Genomic DNA, 13628 nt, shown 5'->3' with positions numbered 1-13628 from the left:
CAGCCTGGCCTTGAATACTTCAGGGGATGGAGCAAATGTCAGAGGAGTTCCGAGGTGGCTTTTGTTTTCACTGCCAGGCCATCAGGACACTTGCACATCCCTGAGGGTAGGCTGACAGTCTTCTTATGAGTGCAGCAGGCAAAGGAGAAAATCAGAGCTCCCTGGGGTTACATTCCTTCCCCTGTTTGCTCCTCCAAGGTTTCCTGTAATCTGTAACCAAACCACAAAGAGAGTGATGGTGCTCTTTTGAAACAGCCACAAGTTCCTCCTCATTTAGAAATGCTGATGCCCTTTGGATTTGGCAAGAAAACCTTTTTTTTGTTTTTTTTTTTTTTCTGCAGGTGGTGAACAGACCTGGCTGATCTCAATCCAGGTGTTTAGCTGAAATCAGTACCCATTTTAACTGCACTAAGCAGTTCACTAGCTGAGGTGTGCATTTCCAAAAAAGCATGTGATGGGTTACTCAGGACAGCTGCCCTTGGCACATCATGCTGCAGCAGGGCTGATGGCCAGCCCGTAGCAGGAGATGGCATTGACATGTCCCCATCCCTGCCCCATCCCTGCCCCATCCCTGCCCCATCTCTGCCCCATCACTCTCTGGGCAGCAGGTCTCCAAACCCACTTCCCCTGGGTTGCTGCACTGGGCAAGGAACAACTTCCATGTGAACCAGTCACTGACCAGGATTAACTCCCTGAGCTGCTCCATCCTGAGCAACTGCTAACTTGGTACCTGACACTGCCTGCAGGCTTCATCCTGGAATAAGCAACCCTTCAAGAGGAAGGCAACCCCTAAGCAGGGCTGCAGGAAACAGGGTGCAGGACTCCATAATGAAACATCACCATATGCTTGCTCTGGTAATTAAAGGAAGGAAAAAAGAAATCCCAGTAACTCTCTGTATAAAGAAACACATGAAGAAAGGACTGCCCTTTTAAACCCCCCTTTTTATGAAGTTTTCCATAGTAATATGAAAGTTAAACTGTAAACCTTTTGCATTGATGTCAATACAGAAAAAGCAAAGTCAGTACCATGCATACATGAGTACACTGTGTCCCATTCCCAAGGACACAGCTGCTCAGTCAAGGGATATCTTTCGTAAAAAAGATCCCACAGCCAAGAGGTAAATGACCATGTAAACTAAGATCTTGTGAGAATACAGCTTCTGAAGCTTTGAGTTATTAATATTAAAGCAATTTGAATGACAAACTTATACCTACAAGAGTTCCTTAGCTGACATAGGTTTAGGTTTGTGAAATGCAAATGGTTTCTTTAAAAAAATAAATAAATAAATCTGCGTATCCACATCTTTATGCTGGGTTCTGTGAAGTCCTGTGCTGACATCAAGTGGTCACATATTTTTCGTGCCAAAGGGAGCCAGACTGGCTGTGCTGTGTATGCATGGGATGATTTTCATTGTCACAAGAAGGTAAAGGCAAGTGGTCCCAGGCCCCTGGGGGGCTGCAGCAGCAGCCTCTGGCAGGTGGTCCGTGGGGATGGACAGCCAGAGGAGCATGGAAAAGCAGCACAGCCCCTGCAAAGCAAGGCAAGGGGGGTGAGGTGAACCTCCACAGTGGCAGACACAGGAGATGCTGTCTGACACCCACCAAATGTGACCACTGGCAACAGCTCTCCCTTTGCTAGCCAAGAAAGCTCTGGCTGGGACAGGGACAGTGAGGCTTGGTGGCCCCAGGGGACTGGGGAGAGCATGGAGAGCTCATTTACTGAGGAAAGATGGACACACAGCTAACCAGAGGATGGGAGGCTGTCTTAATTAGTTCTGCAGAAATACCAGGGAGGGCAAAACAAATACATAAGGTCATGAACTGGCTGTGAATAAAATTAAGCTTGGTATTAGAAGAGTTTTAACTCCAAGTGAACTTCTGGAACAACAGCTTTGCAGGAAACTGCAGGAAAACCCTCCCATAATGGAGTTTTAAAGGGCAGGTTGATAATTTGCTGCAGGTATTGTGGCCCATGATGTGAGCTGTAACATCAGCCTGGGTTGGTAGGGACTGGCCTTGGTGAGGGATGTGGTTTGTTTCCCTCATTGGCCTCAGTACTCACTGAAGCTTGTTTTCAAAGGTGCAGTTGATGGGAAGTGCAGTTTTATTTGTGGATTTACCCATGGATGTTCAGGTCAATCATACTTTGTTAAAAGAACTGCATACTCAAATAATAGCTGGGGATTTATGATATGAAAACACAGAATGGTCTTGGTTCATAACTGCATAACTCTATAACATAACATGAAGTAAAAATCCACTCTTCCTCTCACTGGTTGCTGCTCTGAGTGTAGAAATGGTTCCTGCTCTTCCCAGGAGCCAGCCCATTCTGGGAGCCCTGCAGCCACACTGCCATTGCATGCCAATGGGTTTATCCTTCCTCTTGCCCAGGGCTGGGAAGCAGGGTCACCCGGTCCACAGGGTGCATACCTCAGCAGCCCAGGGAGTGTTTCTGTCCTCTCCAACCCTACACCTCCTTTCACAGACTCCATCTGGCTGTGCATCTCTGGGTGACTGGAATCCTGATACCAGGAAAAGTTTTCCATGCTCTCTCTCCTTCATGGCTGGGCATTGCAAACCAAAGAGTGAAAAAGAAAAATGCCATATCCATTCAGATGCATCCCTAGGGGGAGAAAATTAAGTCTGTGGGCTTGGTTGCTCCAAAAGCTGGTGGGATTTGCTCATTGCCACTCAGTGAATGTTTTGTGGGGATGTACTAAAGGGCCACGTCCTGTAATTGGTCCCTGAGGTCAATGCCCAGCCTGTGCTTTGGTATGGCACAAAGAAGTGTTCGTGCTGTTCTCCATCCACGCTGTGTTACAGTAAGTGAGTGCTGGGCATGGGAGGAGCACCCAAATCCCAGAGCAGCTCTCACTGGCACTGGCAAAGGGCCCCACAGTCGGCCAGGGCACGGAGAGGAGGGCACTGCTGTGCTACTGAGCTGGGCAATGATTTCTTTGGTTTGCTTTGGGTTTGTTTTTTGGGTTTTTTCCCCCATGTGTTGACATTGCAGCCGTGATTTGCCCTTAGAGGTTTTGTTTTCTCATGAGCAGGTGGACTTTAAACTTCACCATCTCTGCTGCGGCCATTTCCCACAGGAGCTGCAGGAATGCAGGCAGGCACCTGAGGCTCAGAGGGTAACCATGGCAAGCTGCTCTTGGATGATGTTCTTCCTTCTCTCTGCCCTCTTCCCTCAGACAGAGCAGGCAGGTATGGCTTTCCTTTTGTTGCTCCTTTGGTTCTGATTTGTGCTGCTGCTTTTCTAAAAACCCCAGTAATTGTTTATCTTGTATATGTTTACTTTGTAGCACAGACTGAAATCAATGAAAACAGTCTGTGCCTTATTTTCTTTAAATTTCTGCTGTTTATTTCATGCAGCTAAGTGAAAACTGCTGTAAGCTAATGAGGCAATGGAGTTTTGAAGTACCATCATTTATGCCAGGGTAATATTTTGTCTTTCCTTACAATTTTTAGTGTGTCCCAGGTATTAAAGCGAATTTTGTTTTATATTTCTATTGCTGCTGAAATAAAAATGAGAGAGTCCTATGGAAGAGGCCAATATGCATGGTTGTTACAGCTTGAAGAAGTTTATGTTTCTGTATTAATCTTCCATGGTTTGTCAAAAATAAGGAGGAGCCGGGCAAGGGAGAAAAAGGTGGTGTTCTCTTAAGAAAATCAAAACACCCTGCAGCAGAAGTTCACTGCCAGCTGTGCTGGATGTGGCAGAACCACTGCACAGAGGAAATATGTGCTGGGGGGTCAGATAAAATTTAAAATGCAGAACACAGTCATGAAGCTTTTCTTTTTTTAATATCATGTGCAAGACAGTTGCTTATAGGATATCCTTCAAAAAGATAACTTAACTGTACACAGTGCTGGAATAATTTTGCTATTGCTCCTACTTTTCCCAGTTCTATGGTTATTGATTACTTCAACCAGCAGTGCTGGGTCCCCAAACACTGTATAAAAGAGAAAAAAAAACCTGAATATCCCGTGCCCCAACACATTTACTTTCCAAGCACAGAAGGACTGGCAAACACGTGCTGACACACATGGTCACACATTGCTTCATGGGGAAGATGAGGCTCCAGGCTGGCACCAGCTGCCCAGCTGGCAGGCAGATTTTGATGGAGGTGTCATTTGCAAAAAGGAGTTTTAAGATCTGTTAATTGGTCTGTCCTCCTCTTTACTCAAATCTGAAAGATTACAGTGTCTTCCACATGAACAGTGGTATGGGATATAGCCCTCTTAGCTATGAGCATTGCTGATGGGTAGTTTTATTTACTTCCCTTAAGAGAGAATTGATTGAGAACTCAGCCATGTCATGGCTTTACTTCTCAGCAAAAAAAAATTGCCATGAACTAAGACCAAAGAGCATCAGTTTGGATCCACCACCATAACTTAATACCACTAATACTCACTTGTACCAATGCATCTGAGACCCCTGTGCAGTCACAAAATAGCCTTTACCTTTTATAATAATGCTTTCCCCCTTTCCCTGGCTGTGCCACCACACCCTGCTCTGTATGTCTTGTGCAGGAAGGGGTTCAAATTCCCCCTGCCTGGGAGCAAGTCAGGCATTCCCCAGAAGTAAAACCTCTCAACTCCTCAGGTGAATTTGGGCTAAGACAGTAGAGCTCTTTAACTATGTAAGTTTAATATGGCTGAAACCCCAAATCAACCAAAATTATTTCTCTTAAAAAAGAAGGCAGAAGTATATAAGGAAATTAACCTAAGTACTTATATTAGTGTTTTGTCATTCAATGTTGCAGTATTTATATCAGCTCATGATGCAAACAGTGTTATCAAGAGACAGAGACGTGCCAGTTCCATCTTTCTGGAGGAGGTCCTTCAAGGCAGCTTGGAAAGAGAATGCCTAGAAGAGAGATGTACACATGAAGAAGCAAGAGAAGTATTTGAGAATGATGAAATGCTTGTAAGTATTTTGTTTCCCTGCGTGCACATTTAAAACTGCTGCTACGATATTTTACTTGTGAAACACAAGACTGCTCCATTTGTTTGGGTTTCTCTCCATGTGAAATCTCTGCATTTGCCATCTCAGCAGGCAGCAAGCAGGTGTCTTCCATGGTCAAAATGGAAATGAGGAGGTCAGCTCTGATATTGTTCAAGTCCTCTCCAGAAAATGATGTGTCATGCTGCTTGTGTTAGTAAATCATGTGGCTGCTGACTACACACAGAAATATAGCATCAGCATCCCTTAGGGACCAGGAGGTGAAGAAGAGCACCTGGAGGGCAGCACAAAGGAATTCCAGCCACTCCAGACAGTAAACTGGGTTCATCAGGGCCCAACTGAAATGCCTTTATGCAAATGCATGCAGCATGGGAAATAAATGATAGGGTTAGTTCTTTCCAGGGGCACAGGAAAAGGTTGTCCGGAGAAGCTGTGGATGCCCCATCCCTAGAAGTGTTCAAGGCCAGGCTGGATGGGCCTTTGAGCAGCCTGGTCTAGTGGAAGATGTCCCTGCCCACAGCAGGAGATTGGAACTAGATGATTTTTAAGGTCCCTTCCAACCCAAACCATTCTGTGATTTTATGGCTGGGACAGAGGGAATCAATACACCAGCAAGCTGTGGGACCTATAGAGAGAGGCTCACTTGGTGAGCCTCTAGCTGCAAATTCCTTTGCACCAAGGGTTCTCCAGACATACAGAGATGGATGCTGTGCCCTTTAATGGGAACCTGGATGGAGTTTTGCTTGCAGGGAAAGCAGAGGAAAGAGCTGTAGGGCTGCCATGGGCAGCTGTGGTGCTTTGGGGAAGGGATGGGCAGAGGTGTGGCTTTGGGGAAAGCTGCTCCAGGGTCCGCTGCAGAACCCAGGGAGATGCAGGGCACAGGGTGGAGGTGGCCAGCAGCGGTGCCCACAGCTCTGCCCTTGCTGACCCCTCTGCCTCCAGCAGCACCTGCCAGGGCCCAGGGGGATGGGACAGGATGGGGTCCCTTCCCAGGCTGCTGCACGCCAGACAGACAATAGCCAGCCAGTGTTTTCTGGAAGCTGCATTGCTAAAGGATCCAGCTGTTCCTCTCTGGCCTGTGAAGTGTTTATTTTCCTGTACAGCTTCTTAGGAAACCATAAAGTAAGCAGTAGGCAAAGCCCCTCCCTTCTCATGTGTATATTTGCTAGCAGCACATTATAGTTGTGCAACTCTGTAAACATTAAACCACTGTATATATTCTCTCATAGCATGTTTTTTGATTTAGCAAAATATTTATGACATATTACATTACTTGGGAATTAAAATCTAATTTCCTTTTTGTTTTTTCACCCAGAAAATGTTTTGGGATATCTACTATGGTAAGCTGGCCTCTTGATTTCTCTCCTTCATGGTACTGTCACATTATGAACATGATTCAGTCTGGTTTTCTAAGAATTTATTCTATGAGAAGCAATCAGTGTCTATTTGTCATGTCTGTAGTAAAGCAGAAGGAAAATTCTTGATGTGAAATAATTTTTAAAAGGCAATATATAGCGAAAACCATTTAAATCTGCAAAAACAATAAAAGTAGAAGATGAGTAAAGGTTATCATAGTAAATAGGCTACTTCTTTTACTGAATCTGAAAAGGAGCCTGGGACATGAGAAAGTATGTTTTGCTGATACAATAGAACAGCACAGTTCTACCAGCAAAATCTCCCAAATACAGAATTAGCACTTAAACCTGGACAAGATAAATAGACATTAAAAGCTACTGAGCTGTCTACAAACTCTGCACAGTGGGATTGCATCATTCTCTGTCAGGTGCCAAGGTGAGACACAAATCTGTGGAAGCTGAGGAGGGCCTGATGTAACTAAGTGCCACCTGAACAGGAGGCCTGTGGCACCAGCTCATGATGACTGTGCCCTATTCCCTCTCTTTTTTTTTGTATGCTTCATCAAGTTTTTCTCTTGTTTTTAATTTAGCTATTATTAATTTCTAGTCTTAGATTTAAAGAGTGGAAAAGGAGATGGCAAAACCAGCAGTCAGTAATAATTTTCTGCTCAAGCCACTAAATTACTTTGTCCTGGGAACCACTGCATAAAAGAATCCCATCAGTGCTATAAAGGTTATGAAGAATGATGCTAAATATCTGGCATTTTATTACTTCTGTGAGGGTGGGATTAGTTTCTAATTTGAGTCATTGGATATTTGTACTAAGCATGTCATGCAGGCTTCCTCTCTAGCCTAGGATGAGAGAAGGGAAACCAGTTCAGAATGGTCCCTCCAAACAAGCTTGGCCACAGTCAGGACACATTATTGACTTCAGCCTCAGGGATGGCTTTCTTATTGTAATTAAAAGCAATATGTTCTGTCTCCTTCCTAAAGAACAGCAGTGTGTGTTTCCTTCTCTGTGATGTCCTCTCTAACATTTTGGAGAGTGTTGCCTTTGAAAAGTGGCTTTTTCCTCCTTGCTAAACAAACACATTTTTTCATCCTGTCTTCCAATAATCTCATTTTCTAGACCTCTGGTATCTGGGTTGCTTTCCCCTGGAAGTCCAGGGTGCAGTGGATAAATCTGCATTGTGAATACAAGAGCAAGCTTGTATTTGTTTGTTTGTTTGTTTGTTTGTTTTTTATTTATTATAAAGGCTGAGCACCCATCCAACTGCTGGGTCACCCCCCAGCTCTGTTCTGCACTGTTTTGTCCCTTCAAGTCAAAACTGATGGAGTGGCACCTTGCTGGATGTCTGCTATCAGGGCACTTTGCCTGAGCTCACACTTGTCCCTGACCCTCGTTTATCAACAGTATAAACTTGGCCATTGCCAATCTCTCTTTACACATCACTTCTCAAAAGTTTTGTGCAAGCCTTATAGAAGTCTGCTCACTGAACGACAATATCATTGGAGACATTTCTATTTTATGATGTTCACTGATTCCCCCTAGGTCCCTATTCTATAATATGATTAGAATTAAATGGTTTGAATTATTTGATCTTGAAAAATATATGTTGGTTTTTACTTCCCTCCTTTTAATATTGCTGTGTGCTTACAGTTTAACCATAGCCTGCAAGTAACAGAAACCAGGCCAATTTCTCTATACTTTGAATCTTCTCTTTCCTCCTTTAATAGAGCTAGGTGCTGGATTTATTTTCTTTCCAGCACAGATTTCAGAGGCTTGAATCCATCTAACTGCTTCAGGCTGCAGGGGTAACCCCTCCCTAGCTCCAGCTCCTCAGTTCTGCCTGCTCAGCTGTGCAGGTGAGATTCCCCCAATTCACCCAAAAACCCTCTCTGGAGGCCTGCATTGTGCTTGGATATGCTGGTGGCATCTGGCTGCAGATGGGTTGAAGGTGCTAACTCTTTCAGCCAGCATTTTAGTACATATACACTCAAAGACACATGTGTGCCCATAGCCTAGGCAGATCATGAATGGTGTTTTTTTCCCAGTAGCTGGGAGAGTTTTCACTTTTCCATCCCCAAAATAAGGTAGGGCAGCCTGCTGACTGAATTAACCTTTCTGATGAGGTGTTAATTTTTAGAAAGGTTGGACAGCACGTCCCAGGTTAGGCTCTCCTGGCTTGCTCACTGATAGCCTATGTCTATAATAAGTAGTTGTTACTTGGCTCATGTTTTCAAACTGCTTAGGAGTCATTCCTGTGGGCAGCTTGAAGAGAAACTGGCAGCTCTGCCTGGTGCTTCAGTCACAGTGAGGACACCCTCCTGTTTCAATGCTCAGTTCAGCAGAAAGAGCAAGCTTGCTAGTGTCTGAGCTGCTGCAGGATAATTGTGCAGATATAGAAAAGTTATATTTCCTCCTGTTTTGATGTTGCTTGCTGTACACTTGCTCTATAATTTTGATGATTTGCTATCCAGTACATATCAATTTTAACGTGGGAGACCTAAAACACCAGTCTTATGTCACATTTGTAAAAAAGCAGGAACTGTGACTCAGTCCTTTTTCCTGAATCGGAGCGTCCATCCTCCAGCAGGAGGCTCTGCTCTGGGCAGCTCCCGGCCTCTCTGACAGGGGCTGCACCTCTGGAAGGAGATTTGAGCTAAAATTTCGCCTGAGGAGCAGTTCAGTGGCACTTAGCCCATTTCCCTTCAAGCTGCTCTCACAACACCTCTCTGAAGAGCTCATGTGCTGGGATTGGGGCTGTGTCATTTGGGATCTGTGCTGGTGCTGACTCCTCCCTCTCCGTTTCTTCAGGCGGCAGGAGGTGCTCCTCAAGCCCCTGCCAGCACAATGGTGTGTGTGAGGACAGCATCCGTGGCTACACCTGCACCTGTGCTGAGGGCTACGAGGGAGAGAACTGTGCTTTTGGTAAGGCACTGCCCCCTTCTGAGGAGCCCCACCTCATCTTGTCACAGGCTGTCCCCATGAAGCCATACCCAGCTCTCCCATGGTGCCACTTCCCATGGTTTTGGGTAAAACACACAGTTCTGGCAGAGCAGGGTGATGTGTGCTGCCTGCCTGCAAAACATGGAATCTTGAGGTTCCAGAGGCTGTCCCTGTGCCCTGAGCCTCCCTTATCTGGGAATGCTGCAAAGGAGCTGAAACCAAACCACCTCATGGGTACACCCCAAAGCCAGCCCTGCCACTCCACCTGCGCTGCCTGGCTGCTTGTCCTGCTGTGGTCCCAGGCCTGAAGGACCAATGCTGCAGAGACAGGGTGGCTTCCCAGGCACCCTGGTGCCTCGGAGGCCACACACCCCCACAAGACAGTCCCTGAGGACAGAAGGACTCCAGAAAAAAAACTGTTTCCAGTGCAAGTGAAAAGCATAAAGTAAAACAGATGTGTTCTGGCACAGGAAAACCCCAGGCCAGATACTACATTTTTATATCTGCCAGGTTCTACTTTCCAGCCCTGACATCAGGATTTCTGCTGGTTCAGAGGGCCCCTGGGGTGGGAGACGCCCTGGCTGCAGCAAGGCAGGGTCGCTCTGTGTATAAGGGGTGTGACTGTGACCAGCTTCTGGGGAGCACAGAAGGTGACACAGCTTGGACCAGTGCTGTGAACTAGATCATCTCAGAGCCTTAGGCAGCCCTGTTATACAAGATTTTTTGCTACCTATGAGCTAGATCAAATAACATTTACTTTGTGCTAAAGATTTAAGTGATTGCTTAGCTATGCAAAGTCGAGCATGTCTTGAAGTTCGTGCTCCCTTTCTCTTTTTCTTGTCTTTGGTAGCTGATGTATGCAAAATCAAACAAGTATGCAAAATGAGAGCTACAGGTTTTTGTCAAAACCAGAAACCTTAGCTGCCTTCTTCCTCCAGCAATACTTGTCTTCATAAGGTGCAGCAGCTCCCCTTGCTGCACATACTTGGTGTTTTGTTTAAAAACCCTTGGCACCCTTTCCCAGAACTCAGAGGTGCAGTGTGTGCTGCAGGGGGAGCACAGTTTGCAATGAGTCTGTGAATGCTGCAGAGACTCAGCTCCCTCCAAGTTCTGCTTAACAAGGGGAAAAAACATCCCAGTGGTAAATACTACCAATCAGAGTCCCAGCCCACATCCACACAAAGGGAATTTAAAAAAAACCAGAGGACTCAAGCGATGAAAGGATACTCCATGTTTTTCTTCTGCTTGTTCTGTTTAGCTAAAAATGAATGTCACCACCAAGCAAAGGTAGGATGTGACCACTTCTGCTATCCAGGAAGGGATTCCTACCGCTGTTCCTGTGCTGATGGCTACGAGCTGGGGAAGGATAAAAAACAGTGCATTGCATTAGGTAGGTGTGGGCATGGAGGTGAGGGGGGCACCTGCTCAGGGCTGGGTGGGCAAGCCAGCATGTAACAGATGGGATCAGCCTGCCTTGAGCCTAAAGCAATATTACTGGGCAGAAAAAGGAAACTAGGGAGCACCACCCAAGAAGCCAAAGTAATGGCAAAAGAAGGGCTATTTGATCAGAATGTTTAAGTAGGAATCAGCAGAGGGGGCTTGCACCACCCTACACATCACTCACTGGACCAGGTTTTCCACTCCTGTGTTTAGTAAAGAGCAATTCTGCTGAACATGTTTGCTTGGGAATGAAATTCAATTGATTCCTATCAGGTGACCCATGGTCTAATAAATGAAGGGAAACATTTGCTGCCAATTTAATTAGCTTGAAACAGTAGCCCTTTTTAGTTCTTCAGTCCCATATTAGGTATCTCATTCAATTTCATCCCCTTACAAAGCAGGTCTACACAGCGGTATATTTAGACCTGTGTCTGTATTAGCACAAGTGGGGCAGCCAAATAGGAGTTCAGCTGTAGAGCCACACTTTTGGTGGTGACAGACCGATGTCCACACTCAGTGCACACTTCAGATGGGCTTTACATCAAACTGGCCCAGTTCAGTCCTGTGGACTGAGCACCAGGCAGCTGTGTGCACGTGGAAGGTGCCCTCTGGTTTAGCTTCACCTGAGCAGGATCCAGTGTGTGTGACCCAAACCTAAACCAAGTGGAAGTGTGACAAATGCAGGTAACTGGGTGATCCAATCAAAAAGCATGTGTGCTGTTTGGACCAGATGAAAAAGGCATGCATGTCCCTAGAGTGGCAGCTGTAACAAGGAAAAACCAGCATTTACCTTGTCCAGGCTGGGCCACAGCTCTCAGGTATTTGACACAATGTGAATACAGGCTACAAAGATGAAAAAGTAAGATGTGCTAATAGTTGGCTGGAGAGGAAGCCTCATTTCATTAGTGCAATGAAGCACAGTGAAACCTGATCACTACAAGCCTAACACAGTGACCATGTTCAGCCCATTGCTAAACTATTATGAGTACAATTGCCAAAGAAATTATTCCAATTTTCACCAGCTGAGAATTTTTCATTCTCCTTTTTCTTTGCACAAAAGCAGAATCCCAAAGTCTGGGTGGAACAGTAGGCATTTGCAGGTATTAACTATCTTGAAATGATACTGCTATCTTGAAATGATACAGCATGAAGTTTCGATTTTTTTTTTTTAATTCATTTGTTAGATGCATGTGCATGTGGCAGACTTCAAGACAGTGATAACCTTATAAGTGAAACCAGGAAGAAAAGTGATGAGCGATTTCCTTGGCAGGTATTCCCCGCAATTCATGAAACCCATCACTTTACCCTCACATGGATAGTGCTATCTATTGTTTTTTTGCATTTTCTTAGGTACTGCTGCTAAACCCAGAAGGGAAAGGCTTCTGTGGAGGAGTGTTGCTAAAAAGTAACTTCGTGTTGACCACAGCAGAGTGTGCCCTTCTGCACAGCCATTTTCAAATCAGGGTTGGTTCTGGTAGGTGATCCAACATTTTTCCTTGCTGCAGCACATTTCAGTATTGACAACCTAAATTTTAAACAAGCTTACTAAACTTCTTGCTGCATAAAAATATCGTTAAAGGAAAAATATATGATGTTATTTCATTGAAGCACCTCGAGTCGAGTAGCTGAGCTAGAACTACAGCTACCCCCCATTCCCCTTTACAAGGCAAGCAGAGATAAATACCTCTTGAGCACAGAGCAGAACTCAGCACTCAGAGATCAGCTAAACATGATGGATTTAGCAGTGACTTGTTTCATGCCAAAATCCACGTTAGTGCTGCATATTCATGCTTACTGCTGAAATTATTCATGCTCCTACCAGCATTAAAAAGCTGCCAGTGTTATTATTCCTCGTTTCCCTTTACTGCAGAGGAAGAGGCCTTTAGCTGCACGTGTTTCTCAGCACAACCAGGCAGCTTGCATGCAGCTTTCAGGTCTCTGATAAACCATTCCTAAGAGCAGACAAATGTCATTGCTCCACAGGGCCTAATGGAACAAGTGGAACTGGGAAGATAATGCAGATCAGGGAGAAGCACATCCACATCCGCTACGATGAAGACACTGGTGAGAACAACATTGCATTGCTACAACTTCAAGAGCACGTTGAATGTGACAGCTCCCACCTTCCTGTGTGCACCCCTGAGAGAGACTTTGCAGAACATGTTTTAATTCCAAAACTGGCTGCTACAGTCAGTGGCTGGAGAGTGGAGGGGGATGAACTTCAAGGCGAAGAGCTGCAGGTTTCATACCTGCCTGCTGAGGACTGCAAGCAAATCCTCAACGTCAGCCTCACAAACAGGCAGTTCTGTGGGCACCTCCAGGAGGCTGTGCACAAACACCTGGCTGGAGGGAGCTTTTTGGTTACTGAGTACAAGGGCACATGGTTTCTGACTGGTATCCTGGGATCCTGGCCACTGGAAGACACTGACTGGGAAACGCTGCTTTTCACCAACACTGCAAGGTATATGGTATGGGTTAAACAAAAAATAAAGTAAGACAAACACAACCAACTCCCAAGCACCAAGCCCCTACCAATCATTGCAAGGAAACATATGGATGCAGCCAGTACTCCCATTTGACTCTACTACTATTTGCAGCAATGGAAGCTGCAACAAAGACATGTATTTAACTCCAGTTTATACAGAAAAGCCTGTTTGTCTTTCCTTCTGCTGACACACAGTACTCTGAGTCATGATACAGTAAACCTAGTTATTGAACTAAAAACTGATTTAAAATTTCCCAGAACTGTTCATCCTAAACCTCAAAACATGTTGAATATTTTTTCTGTGATTTCAAATGTTGCTAGTACCCTGAGGTTTGATTCAGCAAATTCATATTCTTTTTTCAGGATCCATACAAGTAAAACGTAAAAGACACAGGGAATGTCAAGTTTTTAAATGTCTATGTTGAA

At 45.1% G+C, this 13628-nt stretch overlaps 1 protein-coding gene across 1 annotated transcript; it reads left to right on the top strand.

Annotated features, from left to right (window-relative positions):
- Positions 1-2933: 2933 nt before the first annotated feature.
- On the top strand, positions 2934-13227 carry PROZ (protein Z, vitamin K dependent plasma glycoprotein). Its single transcript, XM_063149919.1, has 9 exons — positions 2934-2960; positions 3054-3210; positions 4773-4936; positions 6288-6312; positions 9146-9259; positions 10536-10667; positions 11902-11987; positions 12068-12191; positions 12701-13227. Exons 1-9 carry the CDS (start codon positions 2949-2951, stop codon positions 13210-13212), a joined length of 1326 nt encoding a protein of 441 aa, XP_063005989.1. The 5' UTR covers positions 2934-2948; the 3' UTR covers positions 13213-13227.
- Positions 13228-13628: the final 401 nt, after the last annotated feature.

This window comes from Melospiza melodia, chromosome 2 (assembly GCF_035770615.1).
Source record: "Melospiza melodia melodia isolate bMelMel2 chromosome 2, bMelMel2.pri, whole genome shotgun sequence".
In the NCBI taxonomy this organism is placed as follows: domain Eukaryota; kingdom Metazoa; phylum Chordata; class Aves; order Passeriformes; family Passerellidae; genus Melospiza; species Melospiza melodia.
Note: the sequence above shows the minus strand (reverse complement) of the source record. Positions and strands in the feature narration are given on the sequence as shown.